Here is a 26,761-nt window from a genome sequence, read left to right as displayed (position 1 = left end):
ACAATGTTCTAGGAAAAATTTTCACCTTCCTCACTCTAGGGAGGAAGTCACTAGTAATCAAAAAAAAATCAATCCTTGAAAATGACTGGTGTCTATCAGAATAAAAGGTAAAGTCTCTATCACTTGTATTCCTTTCTCGCCAAATATCAATAAGCTCCAGTCTTCCTTCAAATCAAAGAAAGTCATAGGTAGTTTAGTTTGAATAAAAGTTTTAGAGGAACTTCTTTTGTCTATAGTTGGGTCTAAAACCCCATTCCAGTCACCCATCAAAATTACCGATTTATAATCCAACTGAGATATCTTGCCATGCAGCAACTTATAAAATTGTTTCTGTTGTTGATTGGGAGCATATAGTCCAACAATAAGAACCTTTCGGCCTTGTAATAATAATTCCACAAAAAGATATCTTCCTTCAGAATCAGCCTCAATTAGTTTAGCTGAAAAAGTTTTCTTCACATAAATTACCACTCCCCCTTTTTTCCCAGGGGCTGGAGCAGTAAAATGTGTGCCCAGACGGGAATTCATCAAGAATTTAGAATCCTTTAAAGTTATATGAGTCTCCTGCAAACATATCAAATCATTATTATGTTGTTTCAAATAATGGAAAATCTTTCTTCGTTTCTGGGGCACGTTTAAGCCATTAACATTCCAGGTCAGGAACCTGACCATCTCCACCGGCCTGGAGCCTCTGGAGCATGGCCTGCAGATCTGCTGTCGAAGATCTTTTTGGTCTTGCCCCTCCCACAGGCTCTGTAACAACCAAACTTTCACCACTCTTCTGCAACTGCTCTTTTTCTTTACGTTTATGGGCAGCTCGTGTCATCCTTTGCTCTTTTATGTCAGAATTCGGTGCAGCTTGTTCCATAACCATCATTGATGAGGCTCCTGCCATAAGAGACTCTTCCGTCATCCTTATTTGTGGAGGTGGTGACAATCTTGCTTTTAAGATAGACTGATAAAAATCTCTTGCTTTGGAAACAGTAGTTAATCTGTGACGTATCCCTTCATAATTTACTATTATTCCTCTTGGAATCTCCCATCTGAACTGAATTTGACGATGTTTCAGCTCATCAGACAAGAAAGTAAAATCTTTTCTGGCTCTTAAAATTTTTGGAGGTATCTCTTTTAAAATTATCACATCTTGATCAGCAATTTGAAACTTTTGTTTGTAAAAAGCCTGTATAATTTCATTACGGATAGATCTTCTAGAAAAATAAATAACCACATCTCTTGGTAGATTTCTCTGTCTAGCAACCCGTGAATTAACTCTAAAAAATTTTTCTATCTCATTCTCAATTATTTCAGGCCGCCAGCCAATATTAGGAGCAATATCTTTCACAATAAGCATCTTTAAGTCTTCCTGAGGGTTATCCCTCAGGCCTCTGATACGCAATGCGTGTTCCATCTCCCTATATTGTGAAATGATTTGTTCATCCTGTGTAATTTCTATCTTGTTCTCTACCTCCTGCATTCTAAATTCCATCCTTGATGCATTTTCAGTAATCTTTTCCATCTGGTCATCAATCCTTTCTATGTGCAGGGCTAAGCCCTGAAAGGCCAGAAGGATATGGTCTCTTACTTGTTTGTTCTTTTTCTCCAATAATTCTTCTGTATTAGCCCTCTCTGCAATTATAAGATCTTTTACCTCCTCCTTAATATCCAAGGCATGCTGTTTTAAAGCATCTTGTAAATCATTAAGAGAAATTGCAGGAGGAGGAGGAGAAGGTGGAGGTGATTTTGGTTTCTGAGATGCAGGCTGAGGCATTGGAGAAGAAATAGGAACCTTAGGGGCGGGAGGCAGACGTTTTGAAGCCATTTTCTTAAGTTCCAAGAAGAAAGATTCTTATTGAAAAAAAAAGGGCACAGTTCTTTTAAGTATTCTTAAAAAAAGAGAGAAAAAAAATAGAGAAAAAAAGAGGAAAGAATAAAAGCCAAATTCTTACTTCTGTATTTAAAGAGTTAATCTGTATCCAGGTTTTACTCTGTAATGCAAATCAGGCAAGAAAGACGATCGCCATTTTACTTTTCACTTTCCCTTTCTTCTAAAGGGAAAGTGAACAAAAGAAAAGGAAGAGGAAACTTGCTGAAGTTAAAGGCACCATCAAACTTAAGCACAGTCTCTCCTGGTCTGCTCCGTCTGCTTTCAAATACTCACAAGCAGCTGGAAAAAAAAGCAGATGTGGAAGCGGCAACTTGCTTCATCCCAAAAACTTCGGAATGAAGTCTCCCTGGAACGCGGAGTTGCTCAGGCTCCGAGGGAGCTCTACCCTCCGATCCCCAAAATAACAGGGATCCAGGGGAGCTCTTACCTCTACCTGAGAGCTCTCCTCCTCCCTTTTTCCCAGGGAGGAGATTCAAGCCGCGGGACAGCTGATTGTCAAAGTCCCGCGGCTTTTACACGCACCAGGAACGGGCGGCTTTGTAAAACGCCGCCATTCGTCGTCGCTGGAACCACCGGAAGTCAACAATGCCACTATTTAGACATAGTGACAATGGCATTGCTCTTTCTTATGACAGTCATGACCAGTGGCTTCCAACTGCAAAGACAGAACTATGAGCAAAAAAGACTGGTTTATGAGAAAGTCTCCTCATAATCTAAAAAACTATCCTTAGGTATATAAATTTTTTATAGCCTCTTGCATGCTAGGCAGATAAAATGCTTTCAGAATCTGAACAGGTTTGCACCTGTTTTGTAAATTAAATAGCTATTTGTCCAAATATGCATATTTTTCAAGCTGTGAAGAATATGTATTTTTTACAGACCATGCTATAACAAAACTATTATCAGAAAAATAAAAAAAGAAATTTAAACTATACAGCATAAAATGCTTAATGGATAAAAACCAGAACAAGAAAATAAAGTCAAGCACCTAATAATATCAAGTTAACCTATAATTTAATAGGCCTGCGGGGTGAGAGACATTGGCCTGGCAAAAAATAGAAATCAGAATAAGTGCCAGACTGATATCCTTAGGAAAACAGTCTTTCATCGGTGGAAAAAAGAGCTTTTTATTGGTCATCTCTCAGAGCATTTCACTTTCTAAAACTGGTCATTTTTTAAATTCTAACTCTTTGAAGTTATAACTGAAACCATGACTTTTTATTTATCTTTTATTTTATTTATTTATATCCCACCTTTAATATCTATATAAATAATCAAGGCAGAGAACATATCCAACGTATCTTCCTTCTCCTATTTTCCCCCACAACAACCCTATGAGGTAAGAGTTGGGCTGAGAGAGAGTGACTTGGCCAAGATCACCCAGCTGGCTTTCATGACCAAGGCAGAACCTGAACTCAGAGTCTCTTGCTTTCTAGTCCAGTGCCTTAACCATTAGACCAAACTGGTTAATGGGAAAATAGCAATCAAAGGATACAAAGGAATGGAAAAAATAGAAAAGAAAAAATTGTACCGAATATTACAAAGATCTTTTCCAGCTAAGAATAATAAGGGAAAATCATATGTATTAAGTCAAGATAGGAAACTTAAGCAATACTGATGTTAATGTCTATTATACCTGTTCAACCATAGATAAAGTGTTGCTCCAGGAGAAAGTTTTATATCTTTAAAAGGGACATTAGGACTTTAATTTCTCTGATGTCTAGTGGAAAGAGAAACTCTGCTATGCATGATTACATTTGCTGACTGTTTCTCCAATGACAATGGAAATGATGATTATCCTTGACTTTACATCACTGCACAAAACTTAATAAAATGAAAGTAGTTCTAAGATGAGTTCTGAGATGGCGGCGCCTGGATCGACTGCGGCTGCATTGGCTCTCAAAGGTGAAAAGTTTTTGGAAGAATATAAAGAATATAAGCCCCATGATCAGGAAGGTTTTAATGTGTCTGAGCAATGTGGTGGGACTAAGCTAAAATACGACCGACAATCTTTGCTGGTATGGCACATTTTTAGCTGTTTCAGAACTGTTGGTGAGACCGTTAAGTCATTTGCGCTGTTTGAAACTGTTCTGTCGGCAGCAAGATCTGATTGCTGGCACAGCGATGGATTCTCTTGCAAATCAGGGCTGTTTCCGAAGGAGGCAGAAGAGGAGAGGTCCCAGGGCTTATGGAGCGAAGGAATTGGATGTGGATGAGGCTGTCGGCAGGCCCAGAGAAAGAGAGAGAGGCTTTTGGAGGAGTTGGAGGTGGTGGCAGTGTGCTCCAGGGGCGAAAAGGAGTGAGGCCCCTTTAAGGAAAAGGTGGAAGAGTCAGGATCAGAAAAAGGAAAGGAGGCGAGGTTGTCGTTCAGGAATACAAGCTAATTTGAAGGCTAATCCACATGGAGCTCCGTTTCCATCTGTCCTGTTTGCCATCATTCGCTCCCTAAAATGGACATTCTGAAACTTGAAACAATAGAAGGGGCGTTGTCTTACCTGAACGCCTTTTCTCAGCAGGATGATGTAGAGTCCAATGGATGGGTTCTATGACGGCCTTCCTGCCTGGCAGACTGGGTAAAAACTTCGACCACACCCCTTCCTCTGGGTGTGACCCCAGTTTTGACTTAGGCGAGAAACTTTGTTGGAATTAACATTGCAGCTCTTTATTATATATTTATTATATCCCTGCCTAGACCTAACCCCTGGGTGGGCTTGGACTCTACATCATCCTGCTGAGAAAAGGCGTTCAGGTAAGACAACGCCCCTTCTCCAGCAGGATGGCTGTAGAGTCCAATGGATGGGACATACCAAAGCCCTCATGTCCCCCTGGGAGGGAATGTCTAGGCTACCGAACTCTGAGCAGATACGACTTGTTGAAGAACTCTTCTGCCAAAAGCCGTGTCTGCTGCTGCTAGGGAGTCTAAACGGTAATGCCGAATGAAAACCGAAGGTGAAGACCAGGTTGCGGCCTTGCAAATCTCTTCTACCGGTGCTTGCGTTAGCCACGCCGCAGATGTGGCTGCGCTCCGAGTTGAGTGGGCAGTCACATGAGTGGGTGCTGGCAAATCCTGCGATACGTAGGCTTGCGCTATGCAGGCTCTGATCCACCTGCCTATGGTGGAAGAAGACACCTTCTTTCCCATAGTTGATGGTTGAAAGGACACAAATAATGCTTCAGTCTTTCGGAAAGCCGAGGTGCGTTTCACGTAGAAACACAGCGCTCTCCGCACGTCCAGCTTGTGCCATCTGTGTTCTAGCCTATGTTTGGGTCTTGGACAGAAATCAGGAAGTGTCAGTTCCTGAGATCTGTGAAAGATGCTATTTACCTTCGGAATGAAGGCCGGGTCTGGTCTAAGAACGACCCTGTCTTTGAAGAAGGTACACAGATCCTTCCTTACTGACAGTGCTGCTAGTTCTGAGATTCTCCTTGCTGAAGTAATTGCCACAAGGAAAGCTACCTTCAGTGATAGGTGATGGAGGGAGCATGATTCAAGAGGTTCGAAGGGTGCTGATGTCAAGGCTAGAAGGACCTTAGGCAGGTTCCAAGACGGGTACCTGTGTATGACGGGGGGTTTTGTGTTAGTTGCCCCTTTTAAAAAGGCATTAACCGCTGGATGTTGCGCTAGGGAGGTTAAGTTGTCGCAGGAGAGTACAGTTGAGAGGGCCGATATCTGTCTGCGGATAGTGTTGACTGATAGGCCCTTATTAAGACCCTCCAATAGGTAATCTAGGATATTAGGGATAGATACTGCGGTCGGGTCTAGGCGAAGAGAAGCGCACCACCTACAAAACCCCTTCCATGTAGCGTCGTAAATCCTGTTAGTGGACGCTCTTCGTGATGCCTGTATGATCGATATCACCCCTGCCGAATAAGATTGTTTGGTTAAGCTTTGCCGCTCAAATGCCAAGCGGCTAGTTGTAGCCACTGGGGTTCTGGATGCACAAGCTTGCCCTGACTGAGTTTTACCCTGTCCGGGGGGATCCTCCACGGAGGTGATATCGAGAGGTCTACGAGGTCGGCAAACCACGGGCGCCGTGGCCAGTGAGGGGCAATGCAGACTATCTCTGCGCCTTCCAGAATCAGCTTGTGTATGGTCGCCGGTATTAAGGGCAGCGGTGGAAAGGCGTACAGGAGTTGCGCCGGCCACCGACACCTGAGAGCATCCGTTCCCTCCGATCCCGGGGACGGGAATCTGGAGAAGAACCTGGGGAGTTGTGTGTTCTTGTGATTGGCAAATAGATCTAGATGTGGTTGTCCGAATCTCCGGGAGATCTCCTCGAACAGAGCCGGATCCAGACGCCATTCCGACTGGTCCACCCTGGCTCTGCTCAGGGAGTCTGCCTGGGTATTTGTCTCCCCTGAGATGTGTTCCGCTCTGATGGAGCTCACATTGGTTTCTGCCCACCGAGCCAGAGCCAATGCCTCCTTCATTAGTTCCACTGATCGCGTTCCTCCCTCCTTGTTTACATGTGCCTTGGCTGCTACGTTGTCTGTTAGTACGAGGACGTGCCTCCTTGTTACTAGGTGTGAGAAATGACGAAGGGCCAGGTGGATGGCCCGGAGCTCTAGCCAGTTGATGCTGTGTGACAGGTCCTTCTGTCCCCACTGGCCCTGTGCTATCTGGATTCCCAGGTGCGCTCCCCATCCGAACAGGCTCGCGTCTGTCGTGAGTGTGACCCTGTTCGGTTCCCTGAATATGCTCCCCTTGAGTGTCGTGGGGGATAGCCACCATTCTAGTGATCTCATCACCTGTGCTGGTACCAGCACTCTCCTGTTGGAAGTGCTGAGATTCCTCCTCTGGTAGGGTAGGAGGAACCACTGCAACTCCCTCGAGTGGAGCCTTGCCCATGGGATGATGCCCATGCAAGATATCATCTTTCCCAGGAGTTTCGAGAGCTGTATCAAGGGCACTCTCCTGATCTTTTGAATTTGGTGAATTAGCTTGGATATGCTGATCAGTCGCTCCTGGGAAAGGTATACCCTGCACTGTGACGTGTCTATCACCGCGCCTAGGTGTTGCAGTCTCCTTGAGGGGATGAGGTGGCTCTTGTTTAAATTGACCGAGAATCCATGCCCCTGTAGGGTTCGGATTGTGGTCTGGAGATCTGCCCTTGCTTGTTCCTGAGATCTGGACTGAATCAAGATGTCGTCCAGATAAAACTGTACGCGAACCGGCATCAACCTGAGATGGGCCGCTATTACAGCTAGGATCTTGGTAAATACCCTTGGTGCTGAGGATAGTCCGAAGGGTAGGGCCCTGTATTGGTAATGCCGGCCCGCGTAGGTAAATCTGAGGAATTTCCGGTAGCTGGGATGGATGGGAATGTGTAGGTACGCCTCTGTGAGATCTATTGAGGATAATAGATCGTCTTCCCTGACGCTGGCTAGGATGGATTTCAAGGAGTGCATCTTGAACCTCCTGTACTTTATGAAATAATTCAGGCCCTTCAGGTCCAAAATTGCTCTCCACCCTCCTGATGTCTTTGGGATAACGAAGAGGATAGAATAAAATCCTCTTCCCTCCTCTTCCTTTGGTACCCTCTCTATGGCTTGAATTGACAGGAGGTGAGCTATGGCCGAAGTTATCAGCCTCGTCTTGTGTACCTTTCTGGAGATGGGGCATCTGATGAACCGGTTTGGTGGGGGAGAACAAAAGTCTAAGGTCAGGCCATGCCTGATCGTTTCCAGGACCCAGGCGTCGGTGGTGGTCTGCTCCCAGACCTCGATGAAATTTCCTAACCGACCCCCGATGGGAGTGTCCTGTTTGGCGTCACTTGGTACGCTTAAAGGATCTGCCTCCCGCTCCCCTATATGGGCGTCTGGACTGGAACTGGCCTCTGGCTCCCGGGCTTTGGCGATCCTGGGTTCGATCCTGTCTCGGGTAAAAGGATCGTGAGCCTCTGGGCCAGTCCCAGGATTGCCCTGATCGAAAGGGCTGTCTCCATTCCCAGGGGCTTCCTGGACGGAAGCCCTGTCTCCAGAAATCCTGACTGCCTCTCCTGTCTAACTTCTTTGATGGATGTACTAGGATTTTTTTCTTGTCTCTGCCTTCGCTGACATGTGGGTCCAGTATGGACCCAAATAGGGCTTCTCCATTGTATTTGGACATCGAGAGACGCCATTTGGACCTCAGGTCTGTCTTCCAATTTTTGAGCCACAGTAGCCTACGCGAGGCCACTGTGGCCGCAATGGATCTTGCCGCATACTTTGTTGCATACAGTGAAGCGTCAGACACGAATTGAGAGGCCGCGAGGAGCTTGGCCAATGTTTGATGTACTCTGACCTGGTCTGGAGGCACCGTGCCTTGCAGTTCCCTCAGCCACATGATACAGGCCCTCGCGAAGAATGATCATGAAGTGGCTGCTCTAGCCGCCCAGGCTGCAGCCATGTGGGAACGCCGGAGGGAGTGTTCAAATTTCTTCTCCTCAGGTTTCAAGACCTCCGCCATGTCTCCTGGAATCGCGGAGGTAGAAAATAATGAGATCAAGGGGTTATCTACAGTAGGAACCTCTAACATGTTCGAGAAGGAGGGAGATAGGTTGAAAAGCTTTCTTTCCGCGCTATTAGGTGCCGGTGGGCTTGCAAGTGAGGACCATTGTTCCTCCAGCGTGGTCATAAAGACCTCCGGACATGGAATGTACTTATCCTGTGGAACCTTTTTGGCAAATAGAGGATTGGCCTCCCTGCTTGTGGAGGGCTTCTCATCCTGTACTGATGTTAGACTGACCGTGGAAACTGCCTTTATCAGGAGTGATTTTAGGAGCGCTGGGTTAAAGAGGCCAGAGTTCGTCGCCTGCTCAGGTGCGGTCTCCTCATCCTCCGAGAGGGGCATGTCTGACATGTCAAGGTCTACTGAGTCACCCTCTCCAAGTTGAGAGGAAGTCTCAGAGATGTTGGTAGGGGGTGGCCTAGCTCGTCCCTTACGGGGTGTGTGAAAGGCCACTTGCCCCTTAGAAGCCATGAACTGGGAGAATGCATCCTGCATGAATGCATGAAATTGTGCCGACCATATGTTCTCCTGCGCTTTGTCGCTGGGGTGAGGCGCTGGAGTGTGGTCGGGTGAAGAATCTGGTGAGGAGGGATTGGAGGAATCTAACTGTTCAGTTTCCCCAGGAGGAGACCAAGTCTTGAGCACTTCCTCGGCAGTAGGTTCTGTGCTGGGTGCCACCACTGGGACAGGGGAAACCAAATTTGTCCCATTGGCATTGGTTCTCTGTGCCCTGCTAATTTGTCTTTCTAAAGCCAAATGTCTCCTCAAAGCCTCTCGCTCAGCCGTTTTAGACTGTCCCTTCTGAGTAAGGTGCTTTGTTTTAGCCTTCTTCTTCCCCCCCACCTCTGATTCAGAAGATCTGCGTTTTTGTTGCTGCTGTGGGGGGGACAATTGAGGGACCTGTGTGACTGAATACGAGACATTGTCTGCCATTGTGCCAGACACCCCGAGTAGGCAATGCCTGGAATGGGGGAATGAGGTACGCAGATCAGATGCAGATGCTTGGGGCTGTGCCCTCTTCTGCCTATACAAACAATGGCCGGACAGACAGGATTCTTTGGACAGAAGAACCTGCAAGGCAGTGACTAAAGGTCACTATAGGAACAGTCAGGGAAAAATATTCCTCCTCACCTCCTCACCTAATCCAGACAAAAGTGCAGTTTATATCTCTCTCTCCCCCAGTCTGTGGCAGCAGACCACGATCAGAACGGTTCTCTTTCTTTTCCCTCTTCCTTCCTCTTGCCTCAATTTCTTGAGGTAACCTCAGACCATTGCATAAAAGGATCCCCTCTTTGTCTGCAGGGGAATGGAGTCCGGGTGGTAGCCCCACCCCCAAGGTAAACGGCGGGTAGATCCGCTCGTTCAAAATGGCGAATGTGAGGAAGCCACGCCTCCCAAAGGTAGCCCGGGAAGCCACGAGATTCAAGCAATGGCGGGTCTTTGAATTCAGCAGTAAGGAAGACTCCTTTGGTCTTAAGGGGGCTGCGCCTCTCCTCTGAGGGGAAAGAAAAACAGCGCTAGGGCTTGCTCTTGTCAGGGCTGCTTTTCGCGCCGCTCAGCTGATCGATGCCGAGTGGCGCCGCGGATTTGCCGCTTCCCGCGACGAGCGATCCGGCCCCGTTCCAAGCCTCCCCAGCTAGCCGCCCTGACGCCCCACTCACAACTCCGCCGATCCTGGCTGCGCCTTTTAAGTCCTATCAGCTGCCAGAGAGCTTTTCTTTCAAATGGAAGGAAGAGAGGATTCCTTTCTCTCTCTTTGGGTTAAATTCCTTTTGTCATGAGAGCTGCTTCTCGCACTTCTACCAGGCTTCGAGACTGAGTCAAAACTGGGGTCACACCCAGAGGAAGGGGTGTGGCCGAAGTTTTTACCCAGTCTGCCAGGCAGGAAGGCCGTCATAGAACCCATCCATTGGACTCTACAGCCATCCTGCTGGAGAACAAGGAGTGTCTATTGGAGGTGGTGGCCCTTTGAGAGCTGTTTGCAACAAAAATTCATTTTGATGTATGCCGATTGGTGTACATTCAAAGTGACAATAAAATTATTTTTATTATTATGGATCATCGCACAGTCAGCCAGATGTTCAAACTGGATTTGACATTTTGTCTACCTATCAAGTCCTTACCAAAGACCTGGGATAGGTAGGTGTGGATGTTTGACGGTATTACAGATAATGTCGCAGGATGGAAGCAGTTCCTAGTAAGGCTGCCTTTTGCAATTGACTAATGGCGAATTTGTCAATGCCAATGGTGTTGAAATGGTGCTCCAGTTATTTTGGGATTGCACCCAAGGCACCTATTACTATTGGTACTACCCTTGCTTGCCTTTGCCATAGTCTTTCTATTTCTATTTGTAGGTTTTTGTATTTTGTTATCTTCTCCAGTTCTTTTTCATCTATTCTGCTGTCTCCAGGCACTGCCACGTCCACTATCCAGACTTTTTTGTCTTTCTGATCAACAATTGTTAAGTCTGGGGTGTTATGTTGCAGGTGCTTGTCTGTTTGAATTCTGAAGTCCCAAAGCAGTTTAATTTTTTCATTTTCTATGACTTTCTCCCCCTTTATGGATTACTGCCTTGTCGTGGCGAAGGGGCTTGCGTAACTCAATGAAGCTATAAGCTATGCCGTGCAGGGCCACCAAGACGGACAGGTTATAGCAGAGAGTTCTGACAAAATGTGATCCACTGGAGAAGGAAATGGCAAACCACTCCAGTATCTTTGCCATGAAAACCCCATGGACAGTACTAAAAGGCAAAAAGATATGACGCTGGAAGATGAGCCCCTCAGGTCGGAAGGTGTCCAATATGCTACTGGGGAAGAGCAGAGGGCTAGTACTAGTAGCGCCAGAAAGAATGAACTGGGCCAAAGCCGAAAGGACGCTCAGCTGTGGATATATCTGGTGGTGAAAGGAAAGTCCGATGCTGTAAAGATTTTTTTCTCCATAGGAACCTGGAATGTAAGATCCATGAATCAAGGCAAGCTAGACATAGTCAAAAAAGAGATGACAAGACTGAACATCGACATCTTAGGAATCAGCAAACTAAAATGGACAGGAATGGGTGAATTTAACTCAGATGACCATCAGGTATACTACTGTGGGCAAGAATCCCTCAGAAGAAATGGAGTAGCCTTCATAGTCAATAAAAGAATAGGAAAAGCAATACTGGGATACAATCCCCAAAATGACAGAATGATCTCAATTCGAATCCAAGGCAAACCATTCAATATCACAATAGTCCAAATCTATGCCCCAACCACTGGTGCTGAAGAGGATGAAATTGACCGGTTCTATGAAGCCCTACAGCACCTTATAGAATTAACACCAAAAAATTATGTCCTTATCATCATGGGGGATTGGAATGCTAAGGTAGGAAGCCAAAAGATAACTGGAATAACAGGCAAGTTTGGCCTTGGAGTACAAAATGAAGCAGGGCACAAGCTAATAGAATTTTGTCAAGAGAATACGATGGTCATAACAAACACTCTTTTCCAACAACCCAAGAGACGGCTCTACACATGGACATCACCAGACGGTCAACACAGAAATCAGATTGACTATGTGTTCTGCAGCCAAAGATGGAGAAGCTCTATACAGTCAGTAAAAACAAGACCAGGAGCTGACTGTGGCTCAGATCATGAGCTTCTCGTTGCAAAATTTAGGCTTAAATTGAAAAAAGTAGGGAAAAGCACTAGGCCACTCAGGTATGAACTAAATCATATTCCTGATGAATATACAGTAGAGGTGACAAATAGATTTAAGGAATTAGATCTGATAGACAGAGTGCCTGAAGAACTATGGATGGAAGTTCGCAATATTGTACAAGAGGTAGCAACTAAAACCATCCCAAAGAAAAAGAAATGTAAGAAAGCAAAATGGCTGTCTGAGGAAGCTTTGCAAATAGCTGAGGAAAGAAGGGAAGCAAAAGGCAAAGGAGAAAGAGAAAGATACACCCAATTGAATGCAGAATTCCAGAGAATAGCTAGAAGAGATAAGAATGCCTTCTTAAATGAACAGTGCAAAGAAATAGAAGAAAACAACAGAATAGGGAGGACCAGAGATCTCTTCAAGAAAATTGGAGATATGAAGGGAACGTTTCATGCAAAGATGGGCATGATAAAGGACCAAAATGGCAGAGACCTAACAGAGGCAGAAGAGATTAAGAAGAGATGGCAAAACTACACAGAAGAACTATACAAGAATGAGCTTAATATCCCAGATAACCACAATGAGATGGTCATTGACCTCAAACCAGACATCCTAGAAGGTGAAGTGAAATGGGCCTTAGAAAATCTGAGCAACAACAAAGCTAGTGGAGGTGACAGTATTCCAGCTGAGCTATTCAAAATCTTAAAAGACGATGCAGTAAAAGTGCTACACTCAATTTGCCAGCAAATTTGGAAAACTCAACAGTGGCCACAGGATTGGAAAAGGTCAGTTTACATTCCAATTCCAAAGAAAGGCAATGCCAAAGAATGTTCAAACTATCGCACCATTGCACTCATTTCACATGCTAGTAAAGTTATGCTTAAAATCCTACAAGCTAGACTCCAGCAGTATGTGGATCGAGAACTACCAGAAGTACAGGCAGGATTTCGAAGAGGCAGAGGAACTAGAGATCAAATTGCCAACATACGCTGGATCATGGAGAAAGCTAGGGAGTTCCAGAAAAACATCTACTTCTGCTTCATTGACTATGCAAAAGCCTTTGATTGTGTGGATCACAACAAATTGTGGCAAGTTCTTAAAGAGATGGGAGTACCAGACCATCTCATTTGTCTCTTGAGAAACCTATATGCGGGTCAAGAAGCAACAGTGAGAACTGGACACGGAACCACTGATTGGTTCAAAATTGGAAAAGGAGTCCGGCAAGGCTGTATACTGTCGCCCTGCCTATTTAACTTATATGCAGAGCACATCATGAGAAAGGCAGGGCTAGATGAATCAAAAGTTGGAATTAAGATTGCCGGGAGAAATATCAACAACCTAAGATATGCAGATGATACCACTCTAATGGCAGAAAGTGAAGAGGAACTAAAGAGCCTCTTGATGCGGGTGAAGAAGGAGAGTGCAAAAGTTGGCTTGAAACTCAACATTAAGAAAACTAAAATCATGGCATCCGGCCCTCTCAATTCCTGGCAAATAGATGGGGAAGAAATGGAGATAGTGACAGATTTTATTTTTCTGGGCTCAAAGATCACCTCAGATGGGGACTGCAGCCAAGAAATTAAAAGACGCTTGCTCCTGGGGAGGAAAGCTATGGCAAATCTAGACAGCATTCTAAAAAGCAGAGACATCACCCTGCCAACAAAAGTGCGTATAGTCCAGGCCATGGTTTTCCCAGTTGCAATGTATGGCTGTGAAAGTTGGACCATAAGAAAGGCTGAGCGCAAAAGAATTGAGGCCTTTGAACTATGGTGCTGGAGAAGACTCCTGCGAGTCCCTTGGACTGCAAGGCGTTCAAACCGGTCAGTCCTAGAAGAGATCAACCCCGACTGCTCTTTAGAAGGCCAGATCCTGAAGTTGAAACTCAAGTACTTTGGCCACCTAATGAGAAGGAAGGATTCACTGGAGAAGAGCCTAATGCTGGGAAAGATTGAGGGCAATAGAAGAAGGGGACGACAGAGAATGAGATGGCTGGATGGAGTCACTGAAGCAGTAGGTGTGAATTTAAATGGACTCCAGAAGATGGTAGAGGACAGGAAGACCTGGAGGAACGTTGTCCATGGGGTCGCGATGGGTCGGACACGACTTCGCAATTAACAACAACAAAATGACTTTCTCTATTTTATGATCCCACCAGTCTTGCTTACAGGCAAATGATATTTCTTGCAGATCTTCCAATGCACCATTGTTGCTACTTCATCATGCCACTGCTTGTAATCAGTCTTTGCGATCTTCTTGCAGCAGCTTACCAGGTGGTCCACTGTTTCTTCAGCTTCTTTGCATAGGCGGCACTTGCTGTCTCTTGCATTTTGACAATTTTGACTTTATATGCATTTGTCCTTAAGGCTTGGTCTTGTGCAGCCAGAATTAGTCCCTCGGTCTCTTTCTTCAATTTTCCTGCTCTTAGCCATTGCCAGGTCTTGTTATTATCTGCTTTCCCAGCTATTTTTTTAATGTACTGGCCGTGTAGTGCTTTGTCTTCCCGTGCCTCGATTCTGTTCTTCATTTGGTCTTTCTTGTAGGCCAGTTTGGTCTCTCCAGTAATCAGTAAGCCCTCCTGATATACTAATTTCAGGGCATCTTCATCACTGTCCTTCAGATATTCTTCCAAAGCCATTTTTAATTCTTCAACCATCTGACGTACTTGCAGCCTTCCACACCCACCTATTTGCCTTGGTAGATAAAGTCTGTCAATGTCACTGCGTGGATGAAGGGCATGATTCATTATCATTATTTTTCTGATCTTCCTATCCATTGCTTTTAGTTCTGCTTGAGTCCAGTCCACTATTCCAGCTGTGTATCTATTATTATTATTATTATTATCATCATCATCATCATCATCATCATCAGGACCACTGGAGTAAAACAAATGCGTAACAATAGATTTCTTTAAGAGTAATAAGCTACATATCGTGGACTCCACAAAAACATATTTTAATAAATTCAGAGTGACAATAAACAAGATTATATGGTAGGAGAATTTAATATTATTGGCAGAGAAAAAGAAATCTAAGATAGAGGGAAGGTCTTAAAAATATATTAAAAGCACTATTGCAAATAATTTCACTGTGGAAAAAACTGGAAGACCAAAAGACAATAGTACTGTGGCTACACAAAAAAACTTGAACACATAAAGAGGACACAAATAAGAGAAGTAAAAAAAAAAGTGGTTAGCAAGAAGAGACCTTTCAATAGTTTTAACTGTCAGCCCTTATAATTCCCTCCTCCCACTATTTAAATATATAGTCTGAGGAATTACATTGAAAAAAAGTTTATGCGCACAATGGATACACATATATAGATATCCTTTTTCATTCCAAGCTCAATATACCAATTTTCCCCCAGAAAATACTATACCATATGTACTATAATGCTCATATGCAGTTTTAAAAATCTTGATGGGAAAGAACCTTATAAATAAAAGGAAGAAAGCAACCATTCGAGAGATAACGTGTGGAGCCCTATGATACCTGCAGAGCTGTTGTCTGTATGGCTGTCAGGGCTGGATTCTGAACAGTAGCCATAACAGGACTGCCATCAGTTTTCAATGTAGTTAAGACAAGAGAATCTGTCTTGATTATCTGTGGCTGGACCAGGACCTGGAAGGAGGCAAGACAGTAAACATTTAATGAAAACAAACACAGAAATGGAAAGTTGTTATTACTAGTCCCTCTGTTACATTACAAAGTCCCACTATGCAAGAAACAGCCATAACTACTGTTTCAATATAACTTCTCTCCAAAGCTTCTTTCTACATATACCAGAGGCCCAGATTATACAGCTACTAACCTCATATAAGTTACAGCTAACTTTCACTGTGACATTCAATCAATCCAATCATTTCTCTTAATTAATAAAATTGGCTTTAAAGAGTTTAATCTCCACCTAATAAAAGCTTTTAGAAGTTAAGTAAGGAATATATTCTTTGTAATGCTCACCCTATCTGCTGCTGAAATACCAAATCCCCGGGTGCTGAAATTATTATAATAATAGCATTATCATTCTTTCCAAAATTTCTTTACTAATTTTTTTCCAATACTAGTACTGTAATTCCTTTCTATTTTCTTATGTTTAGCATCAATGACCTATGAACTTTAGGGATTTCATTACTTAAAAGCCAAATATTATGTCAGTGAAGTTATTTCTTGCCTTGGAACAGAATACCAATATATATTACTCCCTTCCCTCCCTCAAGACACTAAAAGAACTCACTGGAACCTGCTGAACCTGAGGGGCAGCTACTGCCTGGACAGTCGCTGGTGTTAGTGTCTGGATGGTGCCACTGGTACTCTGCGTCAGTACTCTCTGACCTTGCATGGTCTGGACCTGCTGTTGAATGGCAACTGGTTGAACCTGGGAAGAAGTCACCAAGCTTTGAACCTGAGGTTGCAGCACTAGAAAGAAGATAAGAAAAGTCTGAAAATGCTCAAGGGAAATTATGACTTCCACAATAAGAACTGTAGTCTCTGATCCTTGGTGATAGGCTGTGCTTCAACAAAAACATATAGGCAATTGCTGTAGTTATTATAATCTAACAACTAAAAATGAGCAAAATCCACGAAAAATATCTTATATTCAGTTTTAATATTTTAACATTACATTAGGACAGTACTGCCTTAACCAGTGATATAATTCTTGATTTTTAATTACATACTTGTCTACCAGCATGAGTTTTTATAACTGTACAAGTTTATATTTTAAACATTATATATTTTATTGATTGTGTTGTTTCATTGTATTTCCTGTAAACAACTCTGAAAATAGAATATATATTTCAACCAAATAGCAAACTCTTATTGCAAAAGTATTAAGATTACAGGCAGTCCTTGATCTAAGATCATCACTGAACCTGGAATTATGGTTGTCAATAAGTGGGTCATTATGTGACCATGCCTGAATTTATTATCTATTACCTTAACTAATTAAGTGAATCATTGCAATTGTTAAGCAAATCCATTGTTGGAATGGATAACCGATCATAAGTCAAGGACTACCTGTACACACTTTGCACTAATTTTCATATTCTTGTCTCTTATTGGCAACATGGATATGGTGCTAAATAGTGTTGTATTCCAGATATTCCTAACTCATCTGTAAAGATGAAGGTAAGGATTTAGTGCTCTATAAAACTGTGTTTTTTATTGTTTTGAAGACCATGGGAGTTACCTTGAAAACTTGTGGCTGCATTTTGGTATATTACAGGTTGCTGAATGAACCGGGTCTGGGGAGAGGAGCTGAAAGTTGGAGTAATCATCACTGTCTGTTGCTGAAGTGGGGGCTGAACTTGGGGGCGAGGTTGAAGAGGGGGTGCAGCCCGCTGTGGAGCAGGAATTGTGCCTGTTGACTGAGAGGTCTTCACTTGCACAGACTGAAGTTGTGGTGGAGAAGCTGTACTAGGAGAAGAGGACTGTAACTGTCCCTGGCTGTAGGCTTTCTGTGAAGTATCTGATATTCTGTCTCCATTACATGCATTGCTGCTTTGGAATGTGCCATATAACTGTTCAGAAAATAAATCTGGAAAATCTCCAACCTGATTGCTGACAAATTGTAGCATTTCTATAAAAAAAAACACAAAAATGGAAACCATGATTACTTTTCAAAATTTATCAATCTTGAAATGAAAAAATATATAGCAAAGGCATGCATTTTTTTAGATAATATTAAGTTTGAAAACAATTAATCAACAAAGATTATGAGTGCTGCGGTCCAAGCTCCTGAATGACCTTTGCTTATTGTTTCTGATTAAAAATGGTGAATCTTAGTTAATCTAAGAATCTAGGATAGAGATGCACTTTCCTCAAATGACTAGGTATAAAATTCTGTTTATGGCCTTATCATTGAATGCCTAAATGGTATATGTAGGTTCATATATCATTTTTTTTTAGATTAGGATATGAACTATTTGTAACCATACTTTAGAAAACCAACTTTTGTCACAATTATCTATAATTTTGTCTCATCCCAATTAAATTATCCCAGTTATTTGTGAACTGCATTTCTGGAAAATTCAAATTATTTAAAATATGATAGCTTATTATTAAACAGATGTAAAAAATGTTACCACTTTCAGTTTAGCAGTTAAACTTCTCCATGTAGATGCAGTTCCATTGAGGACCACACGCTGAGTACGGCCAGTCAGCTAGCTACGGATCCATCTGGTGGTGATGCTGTCTACCCCACATTATTCTATCTTGTCAAGTAGTAGGTTGTGATCTACTTTATCAAATGCCTTACTGAAGTCCAAGTAAATTATGTCCACAGCATTCCTCTGATCCACTAATTTTGTCACTTGGTCAAAGAATGCAATAAGATTTGTCTGGCATGATCTATTTTTGACAAACCCATGTTGGCTTTTAGTAATGACTTTGTTTGCCTCTAGGTGTTCGGTGATTCGTTGTTTGATTATCTTTTCCAGGATCTTCCCAGGTATTGAGGTCAGGCTGATAGGTCTGTAATTTCCTGGGTCCATTTTTTTTCCTTTTTTGTAGATGGGAACTACATCAGCTCTTTTCCAATCCTCTGGTAGTTCCCCTGTGCTCCAGGATCTTTGAAAAATATAGTTCAGTGGTTCTGAGATCACATCTGCCAGTTCCTTGAGAACCTTGGGGTGTAATCCATCTGGTCCTGAAGATTTGAACTCGTCTAGGCTGGACAGGTGCTCACTTACCATTTTCTTGCCTATCTTAACTTGTGTTTCTATTCTGTTTTTTATGGCACTATTTCTGATAGGTTGGTCTGTTTTTTCTCTTTGTGTAAAGACAGATGCAAAAAACGAGTTAAATAGTTCTGCTTTCTCCCTGTTGCTTGTCACCTTCTTGCCACTTTCACCCACTAATGGACCAATGATTTCCTTCACTTTTTTCTTGTTTTTTACATGTTGAAAGAAGCTTTTTTTGTTATCTTTAACTTTGGTCGCAAGCCTTAGTTCATTTTGAGCCTTGGCTTTCCTCACTTCATCTTTGGAGGCTCGGGCTATTTGCTGATATTCTACCTTAGTTATGTGCCCCTCTTTCCACTTTTTATACTTGTCCTTTTTATCTTTCAATTTGTCAGAGAGCTCTTTATGCAGCCATGCTGGTTTCTTTTGTGAGCTGTTATTTTTCCTCTTTGTTGCTATTGTGCTAGATTGAGCTTTTATTATCTCATTTTTAAAAATTTCCCAAGCTTCTTGAGTTATTTTCCCCTTGAGGATTCTCATCCATGGAATCCTTCCCAAGCCCTCTCTAAGTTTATTGAAATTAGTTCTCTTGAAGTCTAAGACTCTAGTTTCACTGTGTTCTATTGCTTGTGCTTCCATAATGTTCAATTCCAGTATTGCATGATCACTTCCTCCCAGGGTTCCTATGGCTTCAACACCTTTTATCATTTCATCTCTGTTAGTGAGAATTAGATCCAAAATGGCTAATCCCCTAGTTCCCTTCTCTACTTTTTGGGAGACAAAGTTGTCTGCTAGGTTTGCCAGGAACCTGTTTGATCTTCCACTTGGTGCAGAGTTTGTCTCCCAGTTGATGTCATGGTAGTTAAAGTCCCCCCGTTACTATTGTGATGTGCTTCCTACATACCTTAGTTAGCTGACTAGCAAAAAGTTCATCTATTTCCTCTGTTTGGTTGGGTGGCCTGTAGTATACACCTATTGCAATGTCACTTTTCCCCCTTTTATATTGACCCAAATGCATTCAAGACAGTTTTTATCATCGTTGTGCTCTATTTCTGTAGAGATGTAGTTATTTCTTATATAGAGAGCAACTCCACCTCCTCTTTTATTTGGTCTGTTTCTTTTAAATAATTTAAATCCCTCTAGCTGTGTGTTCCATGTGTGGGTTTCATCCTACCATGTTTCCATAATGGCAACAATATCATATCTGCCCTCATTAACCTGAATTTCTAGTTCATACTGCTGTTCATACTCTGTGCATTGGTGAGTCCTTTATGACTGGCCCTGTGTTTACTTTCTACATAACCTGAGTGGTGACTGAGTTCCCCTATTGTCTTACCACCCATTTGGTTAGCGCACTTTTTGTGGCACTCGCTATTAGAGGCTTGTTTTTGCTTGACAGCAAGGTTGGTATTCTTGTCCACACACACCTCTATGTTACATGCATTGATAGCCCTATAATTTTTAGATTGCCAGGGACAGGGTTGTTCTGTATCAATTAATTCACTGTCCCCGCTGTTTAGTTTAAATTTTCCTCCAGAAAAGCTTTGAAACCTCTTTCCCCTCAGCATGGATGACTCAGAAATTCTGGGAGTTGAAGTCCACAAGTCATAAAAGAGCCAAGGTTGCCTACCCCTGCCTTAGACATTTAAACCCGAATGTTTGGAATTCCCATCTAGAGGTATATAATAAATTTGAGTCCCTAATTATCAATTAATAGTTTTTGTTTTTAGTTGGTATAGTTTATTTTATTTTTATATTTTTTGTTTACTGTATGCTGCCAGAGTTGTATTGTTCAAGTTCAGCAGCCATATAATTGCTCTAAATAAATAAATAAGGGATCCCAAGTCGCTAATTCTACTAATCACAAGCACTAAAAACTTACCTACTAATTTTTTATGCAATAAGCTTAGAAAATAAATCATCTAACTAAAGAATCATTAAGTAACAAAGCTTAAAATTCTGTAATAGTATCTAGGAAATGTTTAGGGCACAAATACTCAACCATGTGCATTTTTTCTGCTCATTTGTTATTCTGCAGTCTTTGTCAATTTAAATCAATATGAATTATTTCCAGGAAAAAGGATTGAAGTGTATTAGATTCAATTAAATGATATATAATATTTAAAAGAAACTTACTAAGCAAAAAAAAAATGGACCAAATGAATACAAAATTTTTTCTCCCTTGACAAAGCTCAACTTAGAAGACATATCTAATTCCATAAAAGCATCATATCTCTCCGTTTTTAATCCCACATCTTTGAAAGCTAAAGAGGAAAATTCTGGATTCTGGACTATTCCAGCATGGCTGGCTAGAGAATTCTGGGTGTTGAGATCCATACATCTTAAAGTTGCTGAGGCTGAGAAACACTCATCTAATTCTTAGAATCCAAGGATTTTTTCCACATTTGACTGGGTTAAGAGAAGCCTTTAAAGACTTTTAACATTTCAAAAACAATAGTTTCCCATTAAAAGAGATTCCTTTATCTACCTAATGGAAATATAAGCTGCAGAGTTTGGAAACCTCTCAATTTACTTCAAAAACATCCAACAAGTTTACCATTACTGTTAAAATAAAAATCTTAAGTCCATTGCCAATTTACCCACCTGAAATTAACATGATTTGATTGATAAAAAGAAAGTTGTATTCATTTTAGGGCTACCAGATCTGAGCTGCAAGAAGCCTAAACAAATATTAGACAGTGGGAAAGAGTTGATTTTCTTGCTAATATCTAGCAGTCATCAGAATTTTTGCAGTCCAGGTTTGGCAACCTAATTAAATTGTTTTTAAATTTATGTAAGCATTCTAACTTGGCATGCAAAAACAGTTTCTCTTGCTTTTAAAAATGTAAACAAAATAATAATTACATGTTTAAATAAGTATGCTTCTTATTTAAACAAGCCCACCTCTGTTCTAGGAAAAAAAGGAGCCTATTCTGTATTTATGCTAAAAATTATTTGTTCTGGATGATTTTTCACCTCTGATAATGCTGCTTAATACAAAAAATAATAAATGAGAAAAGGTGTTCTTCAGAAAAACAACAAACAATGCAGTTCAAGACGAGGAGCACCTCCTAAATTAGAAGTCTAAAGACTCTTCCCCTCAATCTATTCTTTTTCATAGTGAAATTAATGACATATTTTGAAAAATTAGGCAGCCCTGGTCAGATTGTATTTTACAATAATTCCTAAGTGAATGGAAACTGACACGTCTATAGCAGGGCTTTTCAACCTTTTCACCGATTGTACCACTTTTAGAATATGGCAATATTCAAGTACCACCAGTCGCCTAGCAAGGTGTCAAAAACTTAATGACCAAAACAAAAACACGGAAAAAAGTGATAAAGTACAGGTAGTTTTCTCTCACCCCCTTTAATATCATCTCTTCTCTCATCCTCTTTAATATCATCTCTTCCCTCACACCCTTTAATATCATCTCTTCCCCTACCCCCTTTAATATCATCTCTTCTCTCCCCTTCAGCAGGACCCAGGCAATGCCTCTCGCAGCTCCAGCTGAATCTCTGCCAGAAGACTGCTCAAGGCTGCCTACCACTCCCAATCAGCTGGAGCTGCACACGCTGATCCTGGGCTCTCCGCAGGACTTAGGCAGGCAATGCCTCATGCAGCTCCAGCTGAATCTCTGCCTGAACACTGGGTGAGGCCACCTGCCACCTCCAATCAGCTGGAGCTGCGTGCGCTGATCCTGGGCTCTCAGCAGGACCCAAGCAACGTGTGGCACAGCTTCCAGCTGAATCTCCACCCGAAGAATGTGTGAGGCTGCCTGCTGCCCCCAAGGCCGCCCCGAATCAGCTGGAGCTGCGCGCTTTGATCCTGGGCTCTCAATAGGACCCAGGCAACGTGCAGTTCCAGCTGACTTTCCCACAAGCCTGTGCGGCACTGCTGCCGCTTCAACTCATCCACTTTTACACTTTTTTTTACATTTTTTTACAGTGCTGTTCAACCCGTCATATGCGTACCACCTGCCAGGTGCCAACGTACCCCTAGTGGTATGTGTACCACCAGTTGAAAAGCCCTGGTCTATATTGTACAAAGTGTATCAATTGTGACATTTTTCTAGTAATTTATCAGCTATTGTTTATAAATTCATTTTTTTAAAAAAATGAAAATATTTCAAGTGCAATAATTTGCACTCTTTCAGCCAATACTTTGTAACAATATTGTTACAAGTTCTGTGGATCTCCAAATGATAAGAGCCCACCACCAAAAAGCTTACAGAACCATTGAATTAATAAATAATGTTGAAACAGAATTACACAGGAAGCACTATATTTTAGAGCAGTGTTTTTTAAACTTGGCAACTTTAAGATGTATAGACTTCAACTCTGAGAATTCTCAAGTCATTCCAGAATTCCCTAGAATTCCCCAGTTAGTGTCTTGAGGAATTCTAGGAGCTGAAGTCCACACATCCTGAACTTGCCAAACTTGAAAAACACTGCTATAGACTATGCACACCAATCATATTGTCCATGTCAAGGACAGAACACTAATAGAAATCTGAGCAAGGAGAAAATACATTGCTAGAAAGTGCTAGCAAATTTTGTGAGTTGGTGCTAGAGTGCAGCCAATGGTGGGGTTCCATGGACAGGTGCTGCGGAGCATCCCCATGCTATCTCAGGGCTTCTGGAAGAAAAAGCAGTAGGAGCAGGAGTGACTTGTAACCTCCTTTTGGCTTCCCATTGACTTTGTTTGTGGGAACCAATCAAGGAAAGTCACAAATGACAATCACATGACCATGGAATGCTGCAACCATCGTAACTGTGAGCCAGTTGCCAAGACACTGAACCACAATCACATGACCTCTGGGCACTGTAATGGCCACAACTTCAAGTTTGTACTGCATCATTGTAACTCTGAACAGTCACTGAACAAGTGGATGTAACCCAAGGACCTCATATATAGACTTGCTGGCACTAAGTAAAATTTTTCAGTCTCAGCAATTTATAAAACAAACACATCTAACACAGAACTTGTTTTTTAAAAATATTTTTATTTTCTACTCCTTTTCAGTTATTTGATTAAGTGCTTTGAATCTGAAAGCTACATTTCAAATACAAACTTGTTTTTTGTTAGCAAACAGAATATATTCCCCATTCACATATAAAATACATGAAGATATATGAATAAAAAAAGGGGGAATCATAAATGTGTAAAGGCAAGTCAAGTCACTGCAAGCACAAATTTGGTTTTTTAGCAAAAGAAAATTCAAATGTTAACATTAAGAAATAATATTTTGATTCATGCTAAAACTGGGCAGAGAAAATAAACTGTACCACCTTTTTTAAAGGTTAGGCAAAAAAGACATGACATTAATTGCCCAAATTGTACCTTAGGATTTTAAATTTAGATTAATTCAAATGTCACTGAAAAAAATAAGCTATAAAAATTAGGAATACAGAAGCAACATATAAATGCAAGAGAGGATAACTATATTAATGTTAATATTAGTAATCTTAATCAGAGATTTCTTTGCCTGCCTGAAGTATTAGTTTTTATATGTTCCTTATATCCAAGCAATTTTGGTACATACTGTACTTTTTCCTATTTAAATCTGAGACTTCGTGATTATATGCAACCTCTGAAAATTTTGGCCTACCTTTCTGAGTGTGTCTAAAAGTTGCCATCAAATTATTATATTTAATATAACAGATAGCTAACCATTTTTAACAGACTAATTAGGAGAGAGGATGTCACTGTTCACCAATATCCATTAAACAGAAAGACCATCATGAGTAATTTGCATAATGCATCATTTATCTTATGGTATCATCATTCCAACAATACAAAATATGTCATTTGTTACCAACAGAAAAGAATATTTGTAGCTTAGTGTTGAACTGTGGAGTCCTTGGTGCTCTCTGAGCTTGGTTATTTTCTTGCAGACATTTCATTAACCACTCCTACAATACTGACCGGGCAAGACACTCAGTATAAACAGAGATCAAACCCCATTCCCTTCTTGCACTGAAAATGTTACCTAGTTGGGTAATGAAAACAACCAAGCTCATTTGTATGATGTCATAATGCAAATTGGCAGATTTGACTCATTGCATGTGGTCCAGGTCTTCTCTAAACTATGGTTTAGAGAACCACACTTATTATATTACATTTAAATATCAGATTAAAATAATTGTTCATTCAGGTCATGCCCAAAAATCTTGTACATTTCATAATTTTGACTGCCAAAATGACAAATTTCCCCCCAAATTATCTCTGTATCATTTTGATACAGATAGACCAAGTGGCTTATTTGATTGATTGATTGATTGATGGTTGTCACTAGGGGGGTGGGGGATTGTTGCTTTTATATATTGGGTTTTTAATCTTTGTAAGCTGCCAGGAGTCACTGAGAGTGTGTTGGACGGCCATATAGATGTTCTTAAATAAATTTTTATAAAATCTTCTAGTCCCAAGCACTCACAAATCATACAGGTTCACATATAAACCTTTTACTGTTCTTTGTCACTGGATGAATGCATTCCATATTTCATAACTGTCAATATCACATGCCAAGAAATATAACTGAAATAAACTACTCCACTAATATTTAAGGGAATGCACAAGGGCTTCTGATAAAACCTGCAATTCTAGATATTATTTCTGTCTTCTAAGCCCATTTTGAGATGCCTAAAACTGGAATAGGTCTAAGAAGGTCCTAGGCATGAATGTTAAACAATAAAGCCAACTAAATTTGAGGGAACTTACTTCCAAATAAAGATACACTGCGTTGCCCTGCAATCCTATATATACAAATACACACCCTTGCTCAAACAATATATTTATTCTGAAGCAAGGATGCATAGCGTTGTATCGCAAGCATACCTTAAATTTAATCTAAAAAATAACTCTCAAATTTCCTATCCTAAATGATAGGCATCTGAATTTGGATAAGTATTGGGGTAGACAGAAAACTTAACTACAGCGTTTCATGCTACACGCACTGGGAAACACCTGACAATTCATGTGTGAGGCTGCTCTGGGAATCCCCAGCCATTTAAATCGGGATAGTTGTGCATCGGTGGCCGATAGGCAAATACACTTAGCGGCACTTCGCCCCTCTGGGCCGGGTCCGCAGATCCGCACCGAGCAGCGCCTTCCCTTTCCTCCGCGGTTGCTATATCTGAGGGGGGCGATAGTGGGCACAGCCGAGCGCCCGCCTCGTGTGCACTCACCATCGATATCGCCCAGTGTGAGCTCGTCGCCGAGCTCCGTCAGGGTCTCCATAGTCTCCATGCTGCTCAGCTCGCCGTTTTCCATTGCTGGCGAGGCACACCCGACTCAACTACAGCGAGTCACCTCTTAAGAAGGCGAGTCACCTCGTCAGAGGGAGCGGCGATACCCCCACCCCCGCATTAACCCTTCCCCAGACGGGGATTGCTGCTTCAGCTCGGGTTCTCCGGGTTCAGTTCCTCAATCGACGCCATCTTGCTCTAACTTCTGTGAACTCCACCCATCCACCTGCGAGGAACCACCGCCGCGCGCGGCTGGTTGTCCATGAGACCAGGTCTCCACTGTCCAATCAGCGGACAGAGCGGCTCGTGGTGTGATGGCGCGTCAGCGATCAGCAGCTTTCATTCGGATGCGAGGCATCTTTCTCCTTGCTGGACCGCCCTCCCACTTTGAATATGTATGAGAAGGCGGGAAGTTTATGAAATATTATAGTTGAAATTGAAAACGGGAGGGCGTTATTGATTTCACTTCCACAGCCACGACTTGTTTTGGATACAGTAGAAACGGACGCAAGAAAAAGAGAACATTGTAGATTTTCTTAGAGAAAAAATGGCAAAACTGAAAAACTAGAAGTGCCTTTCTTTCTTAACTTTGTTAAGACTGCCATGAAGATGAAGTTTGATATTAAGAAAGATGGGAGCCCTTTATGGGAAAAGAGTTTTGTCTATTTAACAGTGAAATCTACGTATCTCTTTCAGAAAGGACAAAATCCTGTAGTACCTGAATTATCTTTAAAATCAAATTATTGGAACGCTTTGTTGGATTACAGTCCGCTTTAACCACCAAAGGTTATGCAATAGGAAGTGTGTTAATCTCTAGGTGATCC

The 26,761-nt window shown here is 42.0% G+C and overlaps 1 protein-coding gene across 1 annotated transcript in view; it reads right to left on the bottom strand.

The window, feature by feature from the left end:
* SREBF2 (sterol regulatory element binding transcription factor 2) overlaps positions 1 to 26,227 on the bottom strand; it is a 46,524-nt gene extending 20,297 nt beyond the window's left edge. Inside the window, exons 1-4 of the mRNA XM_039335593.1 lie at positions 25,878 to 26,227; positions 17,199 to 17,588; positions 16,245 to 16,426; positions 15,503 to 15,631 (exon numbers count right to left, since the gene is read on the bottom strand). Coding sequence (XP_039191527.1) covers positions 15,503 to 15,631; positions 16,245 to 16,426; positions 17,199 to 17,588; positions 25,878 to 25,962 — 786 coding nt within the window. The 5' untranslated portion in view covers positions 25,963 to 26,227. The remainder of the gene's footprint in view (positions 1 to 15,502; positions 15,632 to 16,244; positions 16,427 to 17,198; positions 17,589 to 25,877) is intronic.
* Positions 26,228 to 26,761: the final 534 nt, after the last annotated feature.

The sequence above is a fragment of the Crotalus tigris genome, unplaced genomic scaffold, assembly GCF_016545835.1.
Source record: "Crotalus tigris isolate CLP2741 ecotype Arizona unplaced genomic scaffold, ASM1654583v1 scf7180000017644.4837335, whole genome shotgun sequence".
In the NCBI taxonomy this organism is placed as follows: Eukaryota; Metazoa; Chordata; class Lepidosauria; order Squamata; family Viperidae; genus Crotalus; species Crotalus tigris.
Note: the sequence above shows the minus strand (reverse complement) of the source record. Positions and strands in the feature narration are given on the sequence as shown.